Below are 21,170 nucleotides of genomic sequence, written 5' to 3' on the forward strand. Positions count from 1 at the left end.
GGCCTACAACACAAACTCTAGATGATTTACTTACAAATAACAAATGGTTGAAGTAATATCTTGTAACGTGTAATGAAACCATTGAACTATCAAGTATATATTATAAATTTGCATGATTATAAAGCTCTGCAGTAAATAGTAAATTTACATATACAAAAAAAACATATGAAATATTTTGATTTCAAACTTTTGTCAAAAGATAGACCCGTAAGTCTGCTAAGTATGTATTTATTAGTTTTATTACACGTAATACTTCAGCGAACATACATTATTATTGAACATTGGACTGTGAATGAATTTTTCCGTTTCACAAATGACCAACAAAGCGGAGTTTTAACAATTAAAGGAAATAACATATAAATTCAAAATACTTGTTTTAATTACGCAGTTTCAAAACACGAAGAGTTATTTGGTGTTCACTATTACAAAGAATAAACCAATCGTATTGTTCCCAGTTTTAAAACCATGCAATCAAAACTACCCATCAAGTTTTAGGCATTACTAGCTCATTTAAATGGCCGTTATTTCCATCATATTGGTAATTGGATGTTAACTTTATTTTTTAATTCAGTTGAAGTAATTTTTTGTTAGATTGCGCTTCAAATAATTTAGGATATTTTTTTATATTATAGTTCAACTTTGTGTTTCAATTGGAGATAAGCTCATTTTTTTAATATTCTACAATTAATAATATATAATATTTATTTCTCACAAATGTTCTTTGTTTAATGTACGTACTGTGTGGAAATGCCATTGTTAATAAAAAAAAGTTTATAAAATGTAGTATTTAAAGTAACCAATAGAAAGCACTCGTGGTAAAGATGGTTAGGTATTCATCTCCATCTAGCGGGCAGAGTGAGAACTATGTAGGGACTGCATGAAAGACCGTATGAAAACCTTCGCCACAAACACACAACCGAATGTTAACAATTCAAGATCCACACAACTTAGAAACGTCATAACGTAGAAAGTCACAACTTAGAACTATCACAACTTAGAAACACACAACTTAGAACTGTCATAACTTAGAAACACGTAACTTAGAAACACGCAACGCAGAACCACACAACTTAGAAACTTCATAACGTAGAAAGTCACAACTTAGAACTATCACAAGTTAGAAACACACAACTTAGAACTGTCATAACTTATAACCACGTAACTTAGAAACACGCAACGCAGAACCACACAACTTAGAAACTTCATAACGTAGAAAGTCACAACTTGGAACTATCACAAGTTAGAAACACACAACTTAGAACTGTCATAACTTATAAACACGTAACTTAGAAACACGCAACGCAGAACCACACAACTTAGAAACTTCATAACGTAGAAAGTCACAACTTAGAACTATCACAAGTTAGAAACACACAACTTAGAACTGTCATAACTTAGAAACTCGTAACTTAGAAACACGCAACGCAGAACCACACAACTTAGAAACTTCATAACGTAGAAAGTCACAACTTAGAACTATCACAAGTTAGAAACACAAAACTTAGAACTGTCATAACTTAGAAACACGTAACGTAGAAACACGCAACGCAGAACCACACAACTTAGAAACGTCGTAACGTAGAAAGTCACAACTTAGAACTATCACAAGTTAGAAACACACAACTTAGAACTGTCATAACTTAGAAACTCGTAACTTAGAAACACGCAATGCAGAACCACACAACTTAGAAACTTCATAACGTAGAAAGTCACAACTTAGAACTATCACAAGTTAGAAACACACAACTTAGAACTGTCATAACTTATAACCACGTAACTTAGAAACACGCAACGCAGAACCACACAACTTAGAAACTTCATAACGTAGAAAGTCACAACTTAGAACTATCACAAGTTAGAAACACACAACTTAGAACTGTCATAACTTATAAACACGTAACTTAGAAACACGCAACGCAGAACCACACAACTTAGAAACTTCATAACGTAGAAAGTCACAACTTAGAACTATCACAAGTTAGAAACACACAACTTAGAACTGTCATAACTTAGAAACACGTAACTTAGAAACACGCAACGCAGAACCACACAACTTAGAAACTTCATAATGTAGAAAGTCACAACTTAGAACTATCACAAGTTAGAAACACACAACTTAGAACTGTCATAACTTAGAAACACGTAACGTAGAAACACGCAACGCAGAACCACACAACTTAGAAACTTCATAACGTAGAAAGTCACAACTTGGAACTATCACAAGTTAGAAACACACAACTTAGAACTGTCATAACTTAGAAACACGTAACTTATAAACACGCAACGCAGAACCACACAACTTAGAAACGTCATAACGTAGAAAGTCACAACTTAGAACTATCACAAGTTAGAAACACACAACTTAGAACGATCATAACTTAGAAACACGTAACTTAGAAACACGGAACGCAGAACCACACAACTTAGAAACGTCATAACGTAGAAAGTCATAACTTAGAACGGTCATAACTTAGAAAATTCTAAGTTATGTGTTTCTAAGTTGCGTGTTTCTAAGTTGTGTGTTTCTAAGTTATGACAGCACCCCCCCGCCATACCTCATTAGAACAAAGACGCACAACTTGAATAGAACACTAAATATTGTATTTTTGTATTTTTCCTCGCATAATGTCCGCACCCCATTTTTTTGGCCAAAAATGTGGTCAAATTACTGCGGACATTACGCGAGTGATTACGGTATTCTTAAATGCTTTTGGTAAACAGACCCCAATTAATTAGAGCAGTTTTTAAATCACATGGTTTTTCCTGAAGTTCTGCATACTGTATGTGTGCCCAGCTAGCCGGTGCTCTTAAGAGTCGTGTATGGGTCTGTGCGACACTTCTCACATAAACACCTGCTTGGGAATTTTGTACCACTGTCTGTAACGAGATATAAGGAGTTGCCCAACACGTGAAAGACTTAGTCTGTAATACCTATACTACTGTTTCTCCATTGCAGTGATAAGGGGAACACATAAATCCACTTAGTGACCAGCTCCCTCACAGGTAAACCTCGAATATGGGAATCATTAGACCAAAGCTACTATAAGAAACAGGTTTGTGCTCTCTAGGCAGTCGTTCTGTGCCATCTACTTGACATATTTGCAGCACTGGAAGTGGTGGTGATGGCATACAATTTCCTAATCTTGTTAGGCCAGGGCAACAAGAGAGCTCACAAATGGGGCAAGCTGCCGGCTCTGCACTACATTTCCAGCTAACCTGTTATGCAGTAGGTGGAAGTTGACTGCCTATATCTGTAGGGGTGCTAGCCTTTAACTGGCTGTGCTTGTAAATGATTACTGACAACTCAGTAGTTGGCCTGTCCGCAGTGTCCTACTAACTCTAGCACAGTTCCATCTGTCTATGATATTAGAACTTCCACAAACATATCTAGGCCATCTAAGGACCCCCCCCCCCCCCCCCCCGGCCTAATTTAGTCACGTACTTTGCACACCGTTCGGCCTCTTTGCTCTGGTGACTTTGTGCCGGTTCTGTTTACCTGCGTGTTGTCCAGGCCATCGTAGACTACTCACTAGGGTCACAAGAAAGGTTTACAGATAGCTCATTTTGTTTCCTAGCAATGTGGCGCTTGTGCCACCCACCATTGCCTACGTTGTCAACTCTCAGTATTGATCCATTCAAGACACTGGCTGTTCATTCTAATAATAAATTCCTAATCATCAAGGTTAGGGCAGTATCAACATAATTGCTAACACAACTCCCAGGCATTCAATCGTTCACACTATACAGGTGCTTGACTTTGCTAAACTTTACAGTCAAATACTCAAATATACAGGTTCACAATTTTCACTATCTGTACCAAAATGGATCCATCACTATTCTAACTGCCATCTGTCTATACAAGGATATGTATGTTGGAGTCAAGTTTCATTTGCAGTTAGAATTGCTTGCTCAGTAATTCACAGACACCGAGTTTTGGATGAAGAGAGATTGCCAGATCAAGAAAAGTTCTTGCATGCATGGGTTTGTTTATGATCACCATTGGTTGATTTTTGTCAGTGTTTACTAGCACGCTTAGAAAGTTTAGTTCTGTAGTGCTATTGTCACTTTTATCTGGCGCACACATATGATTCAGGGTGGCTAGCCATTCTAACACTAACGACTGAGATTGAGTGCATGTTACTCATTCCTCCCAAGTCTGCGAAATATGATGTGGGGTGAGCTTGGAATGCCGCTGCAATCTTTATCGTGTAATTTTCTAATGTGAATATTATTATTGCTTGAAAAGAAGTTAACGTATCCTGTAGACAATATACATAGCCTAGACCTGCAATCTGCTTTCACGGATGGTAACAGCTGTCCTGAGGCAATACTTGGGTCATTTTGACAACTGCCAGGATCCTGATTTTAAATTAAGAGAAAGATCTTAATATTACCTAATCCTGCAATTGTTTCTTATATGTTGTAGGGGTGATGGAGTGCCAAAAACTTGATCAGTTTAAAGTTGATGCAGAAGCTTAAGCTACCATCTCTGCTCCCTTCCCTGCCAATTAACCAGGGTTGAAAACAAACCAGTATTTTTTTTTTTCAAAGAAACCAAATAACCTGGTTTTTTTTGTTTAAACTAGCTTTTTTATTGCATTAGTTATTTTGGTTCTCATCATGTTCAAATGAAAGCCATACAACATATCGCTTTCTGTCACTCATGGTGAACCAGAAAAGTTATAACATCAAATCTGCACATCTGACTGGGACTTAACCACAAAAAGGGTATTTCCCAACAGGAAGTGTGTCCTCCATAGAATAGGAATTTTTTTTAATAATAAATTATTTTATTTCCACTTTTTTTACCCTTTTGTCTACAATTCACAAATTAATTTTACAGGAGTATTTAGCTGGGTATAATTTACAACCTATTCATTCATTAATTTAAATGATAAGACCTTGATTAGTATACAAATTTTTGTTGCTGTAAATAACAAGGAACATTAATGACCTAACTTTTGTTGCTAATAGAGTGGAATAAGACCTATAATTAAAAAAATTTAAATATTCTATTTAAAAATAAATTATTTCAAAAATCCATGTATATTTTTTTTTATAAAAACCACTTGGTTACAATTGTGTTTTAAACCAGCCAAATCTGCAATTAACTAATTTTAAAGAAGGCAAAAAATAGTTACTCAGTACATTGAAAACTCAGTAGATATAAAAATTTTTAAGGAAGTTGCAATGAAAAAAATTCATTAAATGTATAAATTATCACTGTCACTTGTAATATGTGCACATGATTTCAATTAAATGTATTATATCTAGTAATTTTCATGTAAAATTTTGTCTAGAGCTTTCTATTTATCCCTTATGGAGTAGACACTTCATGACATGACCTGCCTGACCTATACTGCCTTTCTGTCTATCAAATAGTGTACAGGATAAAAAGAAAATAATAACTCAAACTTGCAAAATAGAAGTTTTTAAACATTACTCATAGCTGTATCAGTCCATTGCAGCTATAACTTATGCTTGAATCCAATGCTCACATTTCCCTCTACTGTACATGAACTTTAAACTTCTCTCTCATGAAAATTCGGGCAGGTTATTTTGAATCATTCATTTAGTTTTTTAAGTCGAAAAATACATGAAAAATCACTTTTGCAAATAAAATGTACGTCCAAAAATCACTGTTTGGGCTTAACTGAAACCTTACTTTGACTATACAAAAAAAAAAAGCAAATTTCTTAAGCTTTCAAATGAGCCCTAATGGACATTGTTCCTAATCCAATAAACTTTCTGTAGATTTTAGAATATGACAATGAAATGTCATTTTGTTTTGGTCCATGCTGCAAACAGTAGGCCTTATAAAAAAAAGTAAATTTTTTTAAAAATATTATGAAAATTATTTTTGAGTCTAGAATACTGCTGCTTATGTCCTACCAAGTTTCATCAAAATTAGAAGTGGTGTGGCAAAACCCATTTGTTGATTTTACATGGAATGACCTGTTAGCTACATTAAAAATAACTACTGTAAATAATGTCTTGCTGTTTTAATTTAGTACATCAAAATATCCTGGACATAACAAAAAATTGTGATATAAGAATGAATTACATTAGAAGTTAAATACAAAATACAACAATTCCACCAGACCTGACCTAATTTGTTTATATTGTGATAGATTTTTTTTGTTAGGCCAAAATCTATTGAAATACTAAATTAAAACAGAAAACATTATGTGCCACAGGTTAATACCATCAGGATCAAGGGATAAACATTGATACGTGATACAGGTTTTTATCAGAGTTGGCTGGTTTAAACCATGGTTTAAATCAAGTGGTTTTTATAAAAAATGAAATGGTTTTTAAAAATCATATCTTTAAATAGAATGTCTTAATAAATTTTAATGAACAGGTCTAATTCCAGTCTACGAACACAATAGTTTTCTTATTAATGTTTCTTATAATTTATGGGAAGAAATAATTATATACTAATCAAGATCTTAACTTTTAAATAATCTGAATAAGTTGCAAATTATATCCAGCTAAATATTTGTCTAAAGTTTAATTAATTAATAATTATAGTCAAAAGTAAAAAAAAAGGATACATAAATTTATTATTTTGAAAAAAATTCCTATTTTGTAGGAAATCCTTGACTGTACTGTAAATCCCCTTTCCGTGGGAGACACCCATTCTATGAAGAGTCCTCCTACTGTGGGGAAATACCTTTTCTGTGTTTGAGTACCAATCAGATATGCAGATCTGCTGGACTTCAGTTCTTTAATGTTATAACTTTTCTGATTCAACATGAGTGGCAGAAAGTGGGATGTTGTATAGCTTTCATTTGAACATGCTGAGAACCAAAATAACTAATGAAATAAAGAAACCTGGTTTAAACCAAAAAAAACAAACAGTTATTTCATTATTTTTTTTTAAAAAAAACTGGTTGTTTTCAAATCCAGATTGTTATCTATGAACTTTTGGTGAAAGAAAGTATGTTCCACTGGATTATTTCAACGTCAACACAGTTCAGCAACAGAATTAAAAATTTGGAAAATAAATGGTAATGTGAAAAGTCACTTCAGGTTGCTTAGTTCGGCATGCCAAAGCACTTACCTCTCGATACTGCAGTGCGTACTGTTGGAGCAAGCACCTTCCTTGTCCTCCGTCATCACTACATCCGCACGCTCTTGCAAATCTAAACCACTTTCACTGTCATCTTTCGCTTGTTTTGTGGGCTGTGCTCTCTCTTCCAATTCTGTCTCCGGGAAGGACTTTGAATTGCTGACCGTTTCAGGACTTGTCTCATCGACTTGGCTGCTCACTTGAATGCTGTCAGTTTTTTTGAGAATGTCAGAGTCATTCAAGTTTTCATCCATGTTTCTGTACTTCCTCTGAAACAAATTATTCCTGTTCTTAATACCTTACAATGTGCTCATGATGTAAAATAGGGACACTGAAAGAATATTTTAACTGACTTGCGCAGTTAAGTGACTTTATTGAAAAAAAGGGCATCACCCAATGAAATAATACACTACATTAAAATTTTATTTTGAAGAGCACATAGTCATATTAAAAGCAGTTTATTTACCTGTGAATTTTTACATATTAGATGTTTTTGGCTATTTGCAAATAATACAATTCACAATACTTACATATTTAGGTCATGACGTGCCATTGATGACATGGTTCCATTATTGTCATCTGACTACCACAACATTAAGATACTTTGGAATTTTAATAATATTAGTACTTACTAAATTTTACTGATTTAATTTTTTAAATTTTATGTTAGGTACATTTTTAAATAATGTTTTTTAAGTTATACCTCATAAGGTAAGTTATGAAAAAATTATGAAAGAGAATTTTTACGATGCCCATGCACCATGCAATGAAATTTTCACCGGATGAAAAAAATGGCTAAATACAAAAAAAAGCTACATACAACTAAAAATTATATATGTGCTTTTAAATTAATCTTTAGAGACTGATGTTGAGTACTGGTCCATATCACTAAAAACCTTTATTTATTGTAAATATTAGTGATTTAAATTGTGTTTATAAACATTTCAAGTATATTTATGTAAGTGACGTTAGGTTATACTTCTTAGGCACTTAATGAAAAAATGATGAAAATTAATTTTTACAATGTGCGTACAGCATGTAACAAAAATTGATAGGATGAAAAAAAAAAGGCTACATACAAATAAACATTATATATGTGCTTTTAAATCATTAACTTCTGAGACGATGGCACACCTCTAGCTATTTGTTACTCTATGATTTCATGAAAGTCTAGTTTTCTGTTTTGTTATTTTTTTGCTTATGTTTTTGAACTTGTATTAGCCTGTAAAATTGTTGAAAAACAAGTGTTTTATGTACTAGTCTACTTATAGTGTCCTATAAATGTAAAAGTTACAACTGTGCAGCGTTTAGTGGCCAAATGTTTGTTTTATTAATGTAACTGTAGTATCATAGCTCTACCATAAAAACAGGTGTAGCCTGACTTTTAGCGTACCATAACAGTGGACAGGTTTACCAACTTTTGTGAGGCTAAGGTGTGTGATTTGCAGTAAGTTTCATTGGCACACATATGCAAAGAAAATGAGAGGTGACCACTGCGGCAAAGGTGAGGTGGAGTTACAACTACGAGAGAGAGCGGACATCTCCACAGAGCAGGCTGCCCAAGGCTGTGAACTGGATCGGGGTGTAATGGGTTACCCGCTCAAGGGTAAACCATAACAAGTTAGACACCCACCTGGGAAAGGGACTCAAAAAAATTTAAAATTTTCATTCTACTTAATTTTTGTGTATGGAGTTTCTCATTGTTCCTTAAAGCAGGTGCCTCGAAAAGCAGAGCAGAACATTCATATTCTCAAAATATAAGGTAAGAACCATATGTAATCACCTTATTAAAATAAATCACAACAACTAGAAAATACGTTCAAAAATTTATTAAAAACTAATCTGAATTTGAACAAGGCTCGTGTATCATACAATGTATCAGCCCGCATAAAAAAAGGCTACTAAAACATAACTTCAAATGTACATATTTTTATGTATATATGTACTGCACTTAAAATTACCATGAATTTCGTTACTATATTCAGCCTGATTATCAAACTTAAACAACCTGGAAAATACTTTAGAAAAACTATTTACAATCATACTTACGAAATTGTCCAATAAAATAATTTTCAGTTTATTTGACCCGAGTCATTAAAGTTTGTCCACTGCTCTACCACATGTTTTCATTACAGGAGCAAGAGTTTTATTTTTATCTGAAAAATGTTCTACTGGGCATGCCCATCAATTTCAAAATGCTAAGTTTGTGCAAATTTCCTTAATTACAATTTTTAAGCTGCTGTCTAACCCGACACTATGTGATGTCATACCACTGGGGATGGAGCAGATGACTTACTTGTACATTGACGACGTAGCTACAAACAACCAGGTGATTCATTGAGCAGCCACTTGAAAGGTAGCCAGGCTCAAAGACTAGGTTGTTGGGTTCGCACACATTCGCATCAAATTCTTCTTACCAGCTCACCACCAAGCACTTCTGACTCGTACATTTGAAATTTGCCACTTTTGCATTAAATTTATTATGTTTTGTCATCACTCCCATACTGCCTGGCCCTATCAGCATCTACCGCTTACGTGGCACGTCCACACGTGTCAGCTGGGTCTCAGCGACTCCCCTGGTAGTACTGGCCACTACATCACACTTCACCCCTCCCTCCTACTGACCCTAGCGGCAGAGTCGGCAAACAGTTTTCATTCTTTGGCACATAAGTTCGTTAACATACTTTTGCAGTTCTTAAAAACCCACCACTTTTAGCCCCATGTAAAATATACACTAAAAATAAAATTAAAGAACATATTTTAAAAAAAATTAAATGAAAATACATTAAAAACTAAACGTGTTAAAAAAAAGACTGCCCACTTTACCTAAAAATAACTAGACAGTATATTTGATAGGTGCTTAGGTGCAAAAATAATTAACTAAAATGAACTAAAAATGACTTAAAATTTATAAACCTGTGCCGGAAATTAGGTATTTCGGCACAATTTTTTTTTATTTTTATTATAATTTTAAATTATTTTTGGAAATCTTCTTTTTCATATTTATTGGTTACGTACACAAGGGTGATTTACATTTTGTTAGGTTGGTGTACTCTACTTAGTTAAACTTTGCGGCAGTGGACCGAGGCACCTTTTCTCAGGGGCCAATCTGCTCTTTTGCAAGTCAAAGACGTCGTCAGCAGCCCGGATGACATTTCTCCCACTTGCAGTCATGCCTGTGGGCCTGTAACTTTAATTCCCTGAATGACTAAATTTGCACACAACAGCTCTGGACGAGTTGTTACCACTTCTCAGAGACCAGCTTAAAACAGCTCTTCCTGTCACGCATACGTCTTAGGTTCACTCATAGAAAGTCACGTTAGGATGCTCTTTCCCAGCCTCGTTGCGTTTTTTGTCCACCCTCACCCCCCAGTCCCACACCTTTGGTTCTCAGAATTTAGCCCAGGATCATTGCCCTTACGTGAACTCGCCAGGGAGTGGCTTACTTCAAGGATGATTTGCCACAGAAAAAATATGTGCAGATATGGACCTCCCACGACATCTAGTGGCAGAAACAGTTACTTCTGCTCTTGTCGCCAGCGAGTGGAGCTAACGCCCGCGACACCTAGTGGCGACTTTGCTAACCTCCTTCTTTCCTTCCCCTTTAGGGCGCAAGAGAGCAGCACCGGCTGCGCCATAAGGCCCTATGCTTTCTACTCGCGTCCTGTAAAAGTCGATTGTATGTAGCTTTCTGTGCCCACTGGTAGAGAGCGCAGTTGTCATTCCTCGGCGCAACAACTGAAGGTGTAGTTACGCCCACCTCCGGAAGTTTTTGGTCCAGAGCCGAACCTTCCCCCTCTTTTCCCTAGGGCAGAGCGCCCGTTTTATTTAGGAGCTTTGTCCGCCATTGCGGTACTTAGACTTCGGCTACTTACCGCGTCATCTCTGCGTCCCCTCTGTTCAGAGGCTTTTCCGCGGCAACGATGAACTCTTTCGAATAAGGAATGTAGTCAGCAGTCTTAAGGGATGTGATCCCAGTTTCAATACGTAGCAGTAGCTTGTCAGTCGTCATTAGGCAACAAGTTATGTCTTAGTTTAAATTGTATTTTTTATATTTTCCTAAATCATGGATTCTTCCGCGTCATCCGCACTATTCTCGGTCCGCGCCTTTAGGATGTCGTCGCGAGACATTTCCTGAGTCCAGGAGCTACACCCTGTTTGGTGAGTACTTCGGTCTATTTTTCCTCCCCAAATTCCCGTTTGTTGGCCTTTTCAGGCCGACTGTGTTTGACTGTCTGGAAGCAGGTCTAATTCGTCCAAATTTGACATGTGTTTCAGACAGGGTCCAACATTTGGGTGCTGAAATTGCACCCATCATGTTGTCCAGGACCTCGAGATTCAAGTCTCTTTAAGAACAGCTTTATCCCGGCCAGACGTCCAACTTTGAAGCCCCGGGTGATATTTTAAAATATAACTTCTCCCTACAACCAACGAAAGAAATTATTTGAATGAATACCAGCGAGCAGTGCCATAGAGAACTTAACAAATATGGATATGTGAAATTGTTACAGTAATGAGTGGACGAAGCTAACCTGCTATAATATGTCAGGAAGGACATTTTTAAATTGTTTTTCTGTGCTTGATTTGTTGTTAAAAGTATAGTATAACGTGTTAATCATATCGGGCAGGCCCTCCTTTTAGTAACTTGTTAATACCTTTTATTGTGAAACCAAAACAAAGGGAAAACAGATTTGATTTAATTTTTTTTTAAATAAACAAGGAAACCTATAGACCAATCTACTTATGTAGTGATTTATTTGTTTCTTATTAACCTATATCTATTTAAACGATCCTCTAGCTCCCAAGTTGCTTGTGTTCAGGGAGTATCAAATTGTTTTGTTCACCACCTCGTGCCACCTCTGGTAATACTTACCTTTTTCTTTATAATTATGCTCAGCTGTTTCCTAGGATTTTTTTTATACATTTAAAAAATCTATTTTTAGGGCACGAGGGGCGTTACAAACCATGAAATGAATAAAATTAACATAATTAACCAATTTAAACACATTTCCCAGGGGGCTACCTTCAGTGTCTCTTAGGTCTTTAGGCCATCGCGAAGCTGGCCAAAGGGAACCTGGTATACTGTGCCCCGCGTCACATGAGACGCACGAGACTATCGTCGCAAGACCCGCAAACTTTCAAGTTAAGGTCCAGCCTATCTCAGTCCCAGCACCCCAGATATTGCAATGCAATTTCAAGAAAATGTTTTTAGTACCTTTTTGATTTTGTACTCACTTTCAAATGCTGGTATGCCAGTCGATTCACTGAACTGAATTTTTGCTCTGCATTTCTAAATCTTTTTTGTATCAAACTCGTAAATAACCTTGCATCAAGTTTGCCCTTTTTAGTTGCTCATGCCATTATAAACATTTGCAAGAAAAACTTTACAAGAAATTTATATTAACTTTCACGACTTTTTTGCTACGCACTTCCTGTCCAATGTAAGAGATCCTCGTGCAGTCAGTCACTGCAACACAGCTTCGCGCGCACAAACATTTGACCTTGCACTCGGCAGAGCTAGTGTAAGGAAGTACTTGCCATGATTCCAGCATTCCTGCCAGCAAAAGTTAGCAGCCTTGAACACTGGGCAAGCACACAAAGTGAATAAGTACATGAAGTTTCTATGCAATTTTATTTGGCTAGTGCTGAATCATTGACCCTCGCCGTTTTTATTAAGATTATCGCCTGTGTACCCAACTTACACTGACATCAAGTCATGACAAGTTAACGAATGCAGTACATGCGAGAGAATGGAACTTTATGTATCATATCGTTTCCTCTGCAGTTTGAAATATTTGAACTTTGACAACCATTTCTACGCTTCGCAACACCGAACTTAGAGTTAGCCTATTCAGTCCTCGCAACCACAGCACATTAAAAATTTATAGTTTCCTCTTTTTCTTTGTACCGTTAATTAGTAAATTCGACACGATATATTTTAAATTTTTATTATGATTTTAAATTTTTTGTGTGGAAATTTTATTTGCTCTACTATAGTGTGATTTTACTTTGTTAGTCTGGTGTACTCCTCTGAGTTAAACTTTGTCTCAGTGCTCTGAAGCCCCTTTCCCATCGGCGTATCGGATATTTTGCTGGCCTAATCCCTGACTGGTAGACAGCTTACCATTTCCCCCGCCTTCAGTCACGCCTCAAGCCTGTAATATCATTTCTCTTTGTGACCCTAACTGCATAGACAAGCCTGTAGCTTGCAGGCGACCAGTTCTCAGAGACGAGCTGAGATTGGCCTTTTCCATCACGTATTAGTGTTATGTTCGCTCCTCTGCAGCCACGACGGGGCGTAGATTCCCAGCTGCGTTGCATTTTACCCTCACCCCCCCCTTCTCAGTTCCAAGTAAGACCAATGACCGATCGTAACCCCCTGGACAACAGTGACCGTCCCCAAGGTCTACACGAGTGCGCCAGAACTGATGGCAAGCGCTACCTAGCGACCAAGTCGCGAACTTCTCCGCTAGCCTACCCTCTAGGGCGCCAGAGAGCAGCACCTGCTTTCCCTTGAGTTATATGGACGCCAGGGGCGAGTTGATTGTTTTCAACTCAGACCCCTCCGACAGATTTCTCTACTGTCGCCCAGTGATGCCAACTTCAAAACTACTGCCAGAGTTTTTTTTCCGCCCGCATTCGGGCAAGTTCGGAATCTTTCGGCGGCCCAGACCTCCCTCCACCTGTAAGAGCCGGCGGACACTTTTAATTACGAGACGCGGTTTGCCGCGACACAGACCAACTCGCGTCGCGTCTGCAGACAGATCTCCAGCGAGTATCGGCGAATCGGCAGACTCTGCAAGACTTCATCCGACCGCTAACGACTATGTAGTCGCTTTGTATAAGGGATGCTATCCCTCAAGTCAATCCTAGTAGATTAGTCTGTCTGCATAGTTTAATTATTTGCCTTCGAAATTTTTCTCTTTTAAATGTTCTCATGAAGAAATCATCCGCGTCCTGCCGCGCAATTCGCGAGCTCCAGACCCTGGCTGACTCCACGACTGCAGCGTGCTGGGCAACTCCCCTGTTTTGGTGAGTGATAATTCGCGACCCCCCTTTTTTTTCCCTTAAATTTTTTTTGGGCATTTTCTGCCCCATAGACTGCCTGTATACAAGTTCTAATCAGTTTTGATTTGGACTGTTGCAGACAGGGTCGATGACAGGGAGAGACTCATTGCTCCCATCTCGTGGCCCCCCCCCCCCCCCCCCCCTCCTGTTCCGTGGGTCACATTAGAAGAAACGTTTCTACTACCCGACGTGATCGTTTGAAGACCCCGGGTGGTAATGTAAATTCAACATTTCCCCCTTACCTAGCTACGAACTATCTTAAGCGGATGACCAACCCACCAGCGACCAGTGTTTTCCTCAAGAACATGTAGAACGAATAGAACTAATTATCAATGTAATCATCGGATCCATCCAATTTTGGGTGTGAAACTCATAATGCAAATGTTTATATTTCAAACTAAGAATGTAAATTGTTTTAAATAATCGCGGGCCGGCCCATTTTCGTTTTTCTTTTTGTTAATCTTTGAAACTTGTTAAAACCTTTTGTATGTAAAATAATGGAAACAAGGTAATTCATCAGGGCAAATAAAACAGGGAAACTATAGATCAAGTTAATCGTGTAGTTTTTATTTATTGATTTTAACGATCCACTAACTTCCTCCTTGCTTGTTACAGGAAGTTCCTAAATTTTGTTTGTTCCCCACCTCGTGTCGCCTCTGGTAAATCAATTTATTTAACTTATTTTTTTTATCCAGCAAGTTTCCAAGGCTCCTTTTAAGTAATTCAAAATAATTCAATTTTGAGGCACGAGGGGTGTTACATCTTTTTGCTAAAGGGTACTCTTTGTATTTGTGATAAACCATGGGAGACATTTTGTAGGGGACTAAGTTTATAGTTGGATATTTTAGGTAGATTTCAAAAATAATATCTATTTATTGTAGCTGTTACCATAATAAAACTACTGGAAGATTTTTATATAGTTTTTGTTTCGTGGTCCATCGACCCCAAAACCATAGTCAACTCAAAAGTTTATATATACACATACCCACAATATTGCGTAAAAAATAACTGCCGCTATTTTTAACAAATTTCTTCCAAATACATAAAATCTAATGTAACTCCCATAATATGGAAAATATCACATCAGTTTGAATGTATTATAACTCATAATAGTAATACTGAAAACTTTGTCTAAAAATATTTTTGATACAACCAACCATAACTGGAAAAAACAAGGGTTAAAGGGCAAAAAAAAATCATAATTCTGTTCGTAGGCACACTATCAAATTCATTCAAAGTTTTTGTAAATCTTATAATTTTAATCTAAAACTTTTGTTTGAAACAATTTTTGATAAGCCAAACCATTTTTTCAAGGAATAAAAAAAAAGAATTTTAAAATAAAAAAATTCATAAAATCTGTACCTTGTACACTATTAAATCCATTTCTTTATATTATAAAACATAAAAATTTTAACTACAACTTTTGTCCGAAAATATTTTTTATATAACCATTACTGTAAGTGTGGAAAATAACAGGGGTTGAAAGACAAAAATATTCATAACTCCCTTAGTATGCAAACTATTAAATTCGTTCAAATTATTTGTAAATCGTATAAATATTGTTACGATTTATAATAAGCTGAAAACTGCGTTCTTAAGGGATAGCCCAATTAATTTTTTTTCCAGTTTTATTATGTACTAATATTTACATTAATAATAAATAATAGTACTTAAAAATGACTGACCACAAACCAATGGCACTTAAAAATGCTTATTCTCAAGTCACTCTATGTCTAAAGTTTCGTAGTTCGCACTCCTCACTGGAGCTAGGCTCAACAGTGATTTGCACCTTACCTCGCGCCTGTTCGCACACACAGTCTCCTGCCACTGTCGCCGCACTCTCACGATCCAGATAAGCTCCATGTCGCGCCACTCACCATCACCCTTGTCACCTTGAAATCAATACACTAAAACAAAATTTTTTACTTGACCACCTCAGAACTTGATGAAATTAGGTATGAAGGTTGTCATAGAAATTAAGAAAAATGCCAATTTTTTTTTAAATATCTCAAATGGTTTCAAAATTACGGCTATGTAAAAGTTTCCCAAAATCAAAACCAAAAAAAGTGACAGACATATTTTGAAATCACCATAGCTATTCTCCTAATTGAGCTAGAGAGATGAGAGTGGTGTCATTTTACTCAGCTTTAAATGCTCTTTTTTTTATGTGCAACACAAAATACTTTGTTATAAAAAGTGTTTTTGAGAAATTAAATTGAGAATTTTGATTTTGTTTTTCTCCAAAAGTTCATTTTTGAATATTTTTAAAAAAATTACTATAAATAGTTTATACTTTTGGTAAGTGATTTTCAAAATTTCAAAGTGGAAGGCTAATGGGTTCATAGTTAAAAAATAATTTTAAAAAAGGGTGTTTTATGAAACTGTTCATCAGACTACCTACTACAGATTTCTTTACTATATTACATTAATCATTAACTTAAAATTAAAAATTTAACACTTGCATCTTAGGCAAAAGTTATTCCAAACTTCATGATTTGTGAAGTTTTTTAGGCTTTTTCAGATGTTATTACATAAATCCTTCCTGTAGGAGTGGTGGGATCAACATTACAAAGAACATCTGTCAGTGGTATCCACAATATGTCCGGTTTTCTTGGATATGAAAATGACGAAGGACCAGCAGGATGCAGAAATATCACTTCTAGTTCATCTTTTTTCTTCATTCTTCTCCAACACATTTGCGAGTCACCACTTTTGGTCATATACAGCAGTTATCTATCCACTAACTTCTGTCATTTTTAGTTTTTCAGGGCATTTTTGGATGGTCAATGTTTCCTCTGTTGTATCTTCAGAGAATATTTTTACACATATCTTTGATACACTTCAATTTACAGGCTTATAAGCATGATATTGCTGTGTTCCCTTAATAGTTACTGCTTGGCTGAAACTGTAATTCAGAAATTTCCCAGACTCAACATACTCATCTTGTGTGGAGAAGGTAAAATTAATTCCAGATAAATTTTCAACTGCCCATTCATAAAGTTGGAGAGGTGTTAAAATTTGGTGGTCATATGAACATTGTAGGCTTGCTCTTGCAGCAAGTCTCTCCACTGAGCCCTCAACTCCATCACATGGTCCTTTTCCAGTAGCGGAAAAATGCCATTCTGCCTCTACACCAAAGTCTTGCTTATGATAACATAAGTTTATAAAGTTTTCTTTTTTTTATTGTGCAGTGTGTACGCGTAGCCACGTACAGAGTCTTGCCTCAAAACAATATTTAATTTCTGTAATTATGAGTGTTTCAGATTTTTATTCTTGTGTTATATCAATGGACAATTATTTATTACTCTTTGGACTCTGAAGTTTATTTTTGTTCATGTTGGCCATAGTTAATTTAATTTTCTTTCTGTGCACCATGTTTACAAATAGTTTTGTTTTGAATGTTAATGTGGAGGGTAGGTATTTACAGAATTTTTATATTTAAAATTAGTGAGTTTGCAATATTTTGGTTAAATGTTAACGTATGTTTCATCGTATATTGAGTATCCTTTAGTACCATTTATTTTCAGCCATATTGTAATAAGTTTGATTTAGGCTAACAATGAATGTTTAAATTTTGTAACAATTAGATAAATGAATTTTGTATGGAGTGCAGGAAAGCTATGGAAGGAAAAAGAGTCTTTGAAAGCCATTGTATGGCCTGATCGAGGATTGAGGTCTACTAAAAAGGGTTTTAATGTCAGGAAATGGCCTTAATTCATCAATATTTGTAATTGAGAAAAATCCTGTGATGTTTGGCTACGAGTGGAATGATAATTTGTATTAATCAGGTTTGATTTGGCTTGGTTTGGCCATTTACAGGATTTGTAATGCCTCGGGCTTGATTCTGTAAAAGAAGAGTTCAGGTAAGCCTGAACTATCTGAATATTTCCGAGCATCGTAACGTATTATTATTTGACACAGATTAAACTGATATGTTTGAAATATACAAAAAAAGTTATACTTTGTCGACAAAACCCAGAGGTAGGGGTGAGAATCTCAATGTGACCGAGTGAAGCTAGTTTTGGTAAATATAAACTGTTATATGATTTTTCATTCAAACTGTCGAGTACCATGAAAGTTTGCAGTCATGATTATAGTCCAGCATGAAAACACTAAACTCATCCAATTTTAAAGCTAAGTATCTTATAGCTACGTTAATAGTTTGTTCTTATTATAAGTAACTGTTTGAGTAAGGTTTGGTTCAACATAATTAAGTAATATTTTATATATGAGAAGGTTTTATGGAATGATGAAATTTGAAGGGTTTGTTTTATATGTGCTATGTTGTTGGAAGGATTTTGTCACCTGGTAATTAAATTTAACAACACTAGTAAAAAAATTTTTATGTTGAATATTATTGGATGATTATATATAATAATTGTTGAAACACTACAATCATGAAATTTCTTAGGTACCTGGTTTATGTATATATTTGTTCCATTTAAAGTTTACTACATGAAGAATAATAGGAACATGGTGCCCAGTTTTATTAATTGTGACTACAAATATTAGTTATCACACTCAGATAACATAAATTCAACCTCACACTTTGTAAGTAACTTATGTAATTGTTGTATCGAGGTGGTAGCAATGTAGGAGCAACCCACAAAAAGAAGTAAAGAGGAAGAAGAAGAGGCCGATATAATAAAATAATACATTTACAGGGGCCGTACAAACCACAGCAGAATCAGAGGGTAAATACAAATTTACAAGCGCATCCATCTGAGTAATAAAAAATCTTTTTTTGCACTGATTGAAACTTTGCTGTCATGAATTCAACAAGTTTTTTCTCGGATGTATACACAGAAACAGTGTTATGCTCCAAACATGGTGAAATTACAAAAAACCTAAATTCCTAAGTTTATTATTCTCTGTGTAATAAATCACAAATGGGTGTATTGTCACATGATCACTTGCCCAGTGGAAACTTTGAGCTTTGTCCTGAACGACAATATTATTGTTTTCAGAGAAATATAGGTTTACTACAAACTCAGACTCTTTTAATATTTTCTTTTTTGTCATTAATGAATGATGACTGCTGCTTTACAATAAAATCATGCATTTTTTTAAATGTTGTCACAGAAAATATTTATTAAATCCTCATTAGATTTCTGTTAAGTTTCGAGACTGCAACGATCAACAGACACCCACTGACAATACTTGACATTTTCTATAAGATTATCTTCAAAAGCCTCTTCAATGATTTTGCGAATTGGGGCAACACCTGGGCATTCTGTACATTCACTTGTATAGCAATTAATGTTTGGTGGATTACACAGAATTTTTTCCAAACTGTGTTTTTAAGTATTAAATTGTCCATGTCAAAGCTCCTAATTTTGTATTTTCTATCCTTAGATTCAAGTACTGGTAGATTGTGCATACACAGACTGAATGTTTACCACTTTGGCACAGAAAGAAGAGAGAACTGAGAGTGAGCCTGTCTCAAATTGACTGTGAGGCTCTTGTCAGCTCATGAAACAATCAACAGACCTAACCACTATTAGTATCTTTCAAGTCACAACTTGAAGAATCATCTAAAACAGACTCTGCTGATTGTTATTGATGAGTGTCTCTTTACATTTTCAAATAAAATGCATTATAAAGTAAGTTATAAAAACTATTTCCAACTAAAAAAAAATATTATTTTGTAAATAACTTAATTGTTGTCCTAAGTACATAATTAATTATGATAATAATCACCATCGTAAATAAATTAAGTTTAGTTAGGGGACATAGTCTTAAACTGAAACAAAAACTTATGAAACACCCTTTCTTAAAATTATAATTTAACTATGAACCCATTAGCCTCCCACTATGAATTTTGAGAATCACTTACCAAATATATAAACTATTTATAAGAATTTTTTTAAATTTTCAAAAAAACACCTTTTATAACAAAGTATATTGTGTTGTACATCAAACGAAAGAGCATTTAAAACTGAGTAAAATGATACCATTCCCTACTGTAACGCCCCTCGTGCCTCAAAATTAAATTATTTTAAAATTAAAAAGAGCCTTGGAAACTTGCTGGGTAAGAATAATAAGAAAAATAAAGTTATTGACCAGAGGTGGCACAAGGTGGAGAACAAGACAATTTGGAACTCCCTGCACACAAGCAACTTGGGAGCTGGTGGATCGTTTAAGGGAAGAAGGTATATCATAAATAAATTAACACTACACAAGTAGCTTGGTCTATAGGTTCCCTGTTTTATTTAAAAAAATGTAAATAATGAATTCTGTTTTCCATTTGATTTGGCATTTGTAAGTTTACCAATTAATGATATTAACAATATATTTAAGTTTTTCCTGAAGGGGCCGGCCCGATATTATTATAACAACACATACTCAACTTTAACATCAAACAATTACATAAACAAAAATTTATAAGTATCACACCAAAATTTGATTCGTCCAATGATTACATCGATAATTAGTTTTATTCATTCTATATGCTCTTCAGGAAAGCACTGTTCGCTGGTAGGCTATTCATTTGATTAATGTAGTTCGTAGCTAGAAAGTGGGGGGGAATGTTGATTTTACATTACCACCCGGGTCTTCAAAAGATAACGTCGGGTCGCGGAAACATCTCTTCTAACGTGACTCGCAGTGGAGGTGCAGGACCACGAGCTGGGAGCAATTTGTCTCTCCAGCACTTCGACCCTGTCTGAAACCCAAGTCAAATTCAAAATGAATTAGACCTGCTTCCAGACAGTCATACACTGTCGGTGCAAAAGGCCAACAAACGGGAATGTGGGGGAAAAGGCTGGATTACTCACCAAACAGGGTGTAGAGTTCGGAGCTCACTAGGTGTCTCGCGCCGACATCAGGATGCCGCGGACCGAGAAGTCGCGGATGCGCGGACGAAACCAAAAATTTAGAGAAAAAAATACTAAAACTTTAAAAGTAGAGACATGACTTGAACTAATTACTACTACTGATCGGCTACCGTACAAATAGGATCACATTCCTTAGAGCAACTGACTACATCTCTTCTGCACACGAATTCGCAAGTCCCGCGAAAAGCCTC

General features: G+C 35.7%; 1 protein-coding gene across 7 annotated transcripts in view; it reads right to left on the reverse strand.

The window, feature by feature from the left end:
- Nucleotides 1-21,170, reverse strand: part of LOC134527188 (uncharacterized) — a 412,406-nt gene that overhangs the window by 367,743 nt on the left and 23,493 nt on the right. For 5 of the 7 annotated variants that reach the window (XM_063359634.1, XM_063359633.1, XM_063359631.1 and 2 more), the window contains 2 exons: nucleotides 15,938-16,035; nucleotides 7,067-7,344 (listed from right to left, as the gene is read on the reverse strand). In XM_063359634.1, the coding sequence (XP_063215704.1) occupies nucleotides 7,067-7,344; nucleotides 15,938-16,006 (347 nt within the window). In that variant the 5' untranslated portion in view covers nucleotides 16,007-16,035. The remainder of the gene's footprint in view (nucleotides 1-7,066; nucleotides 7,345-15,937; nucleotides 16,036-21,170) is intronic. The other 2 variants (XM_063359635.1, XM_063359636.1) reach the window with 1 other exon arrangement.

This window comes from Bacillus rossius, chromosome 1 (genome assembly GCF_032445375.1).
Source record: "Bacillus rossius redtenbacheri isolate Brsri chromosome 1, Brsri_v3, whole genome shotgun sequence".
In the NCBI taxonomy this organism is placed as follows: domain Eukaryota; kingdom Metazoa; phylum Arthropoda; class Insecta; order Phasmatodea; family Bacillidae; genus Bacillus; species Bacillus rossius.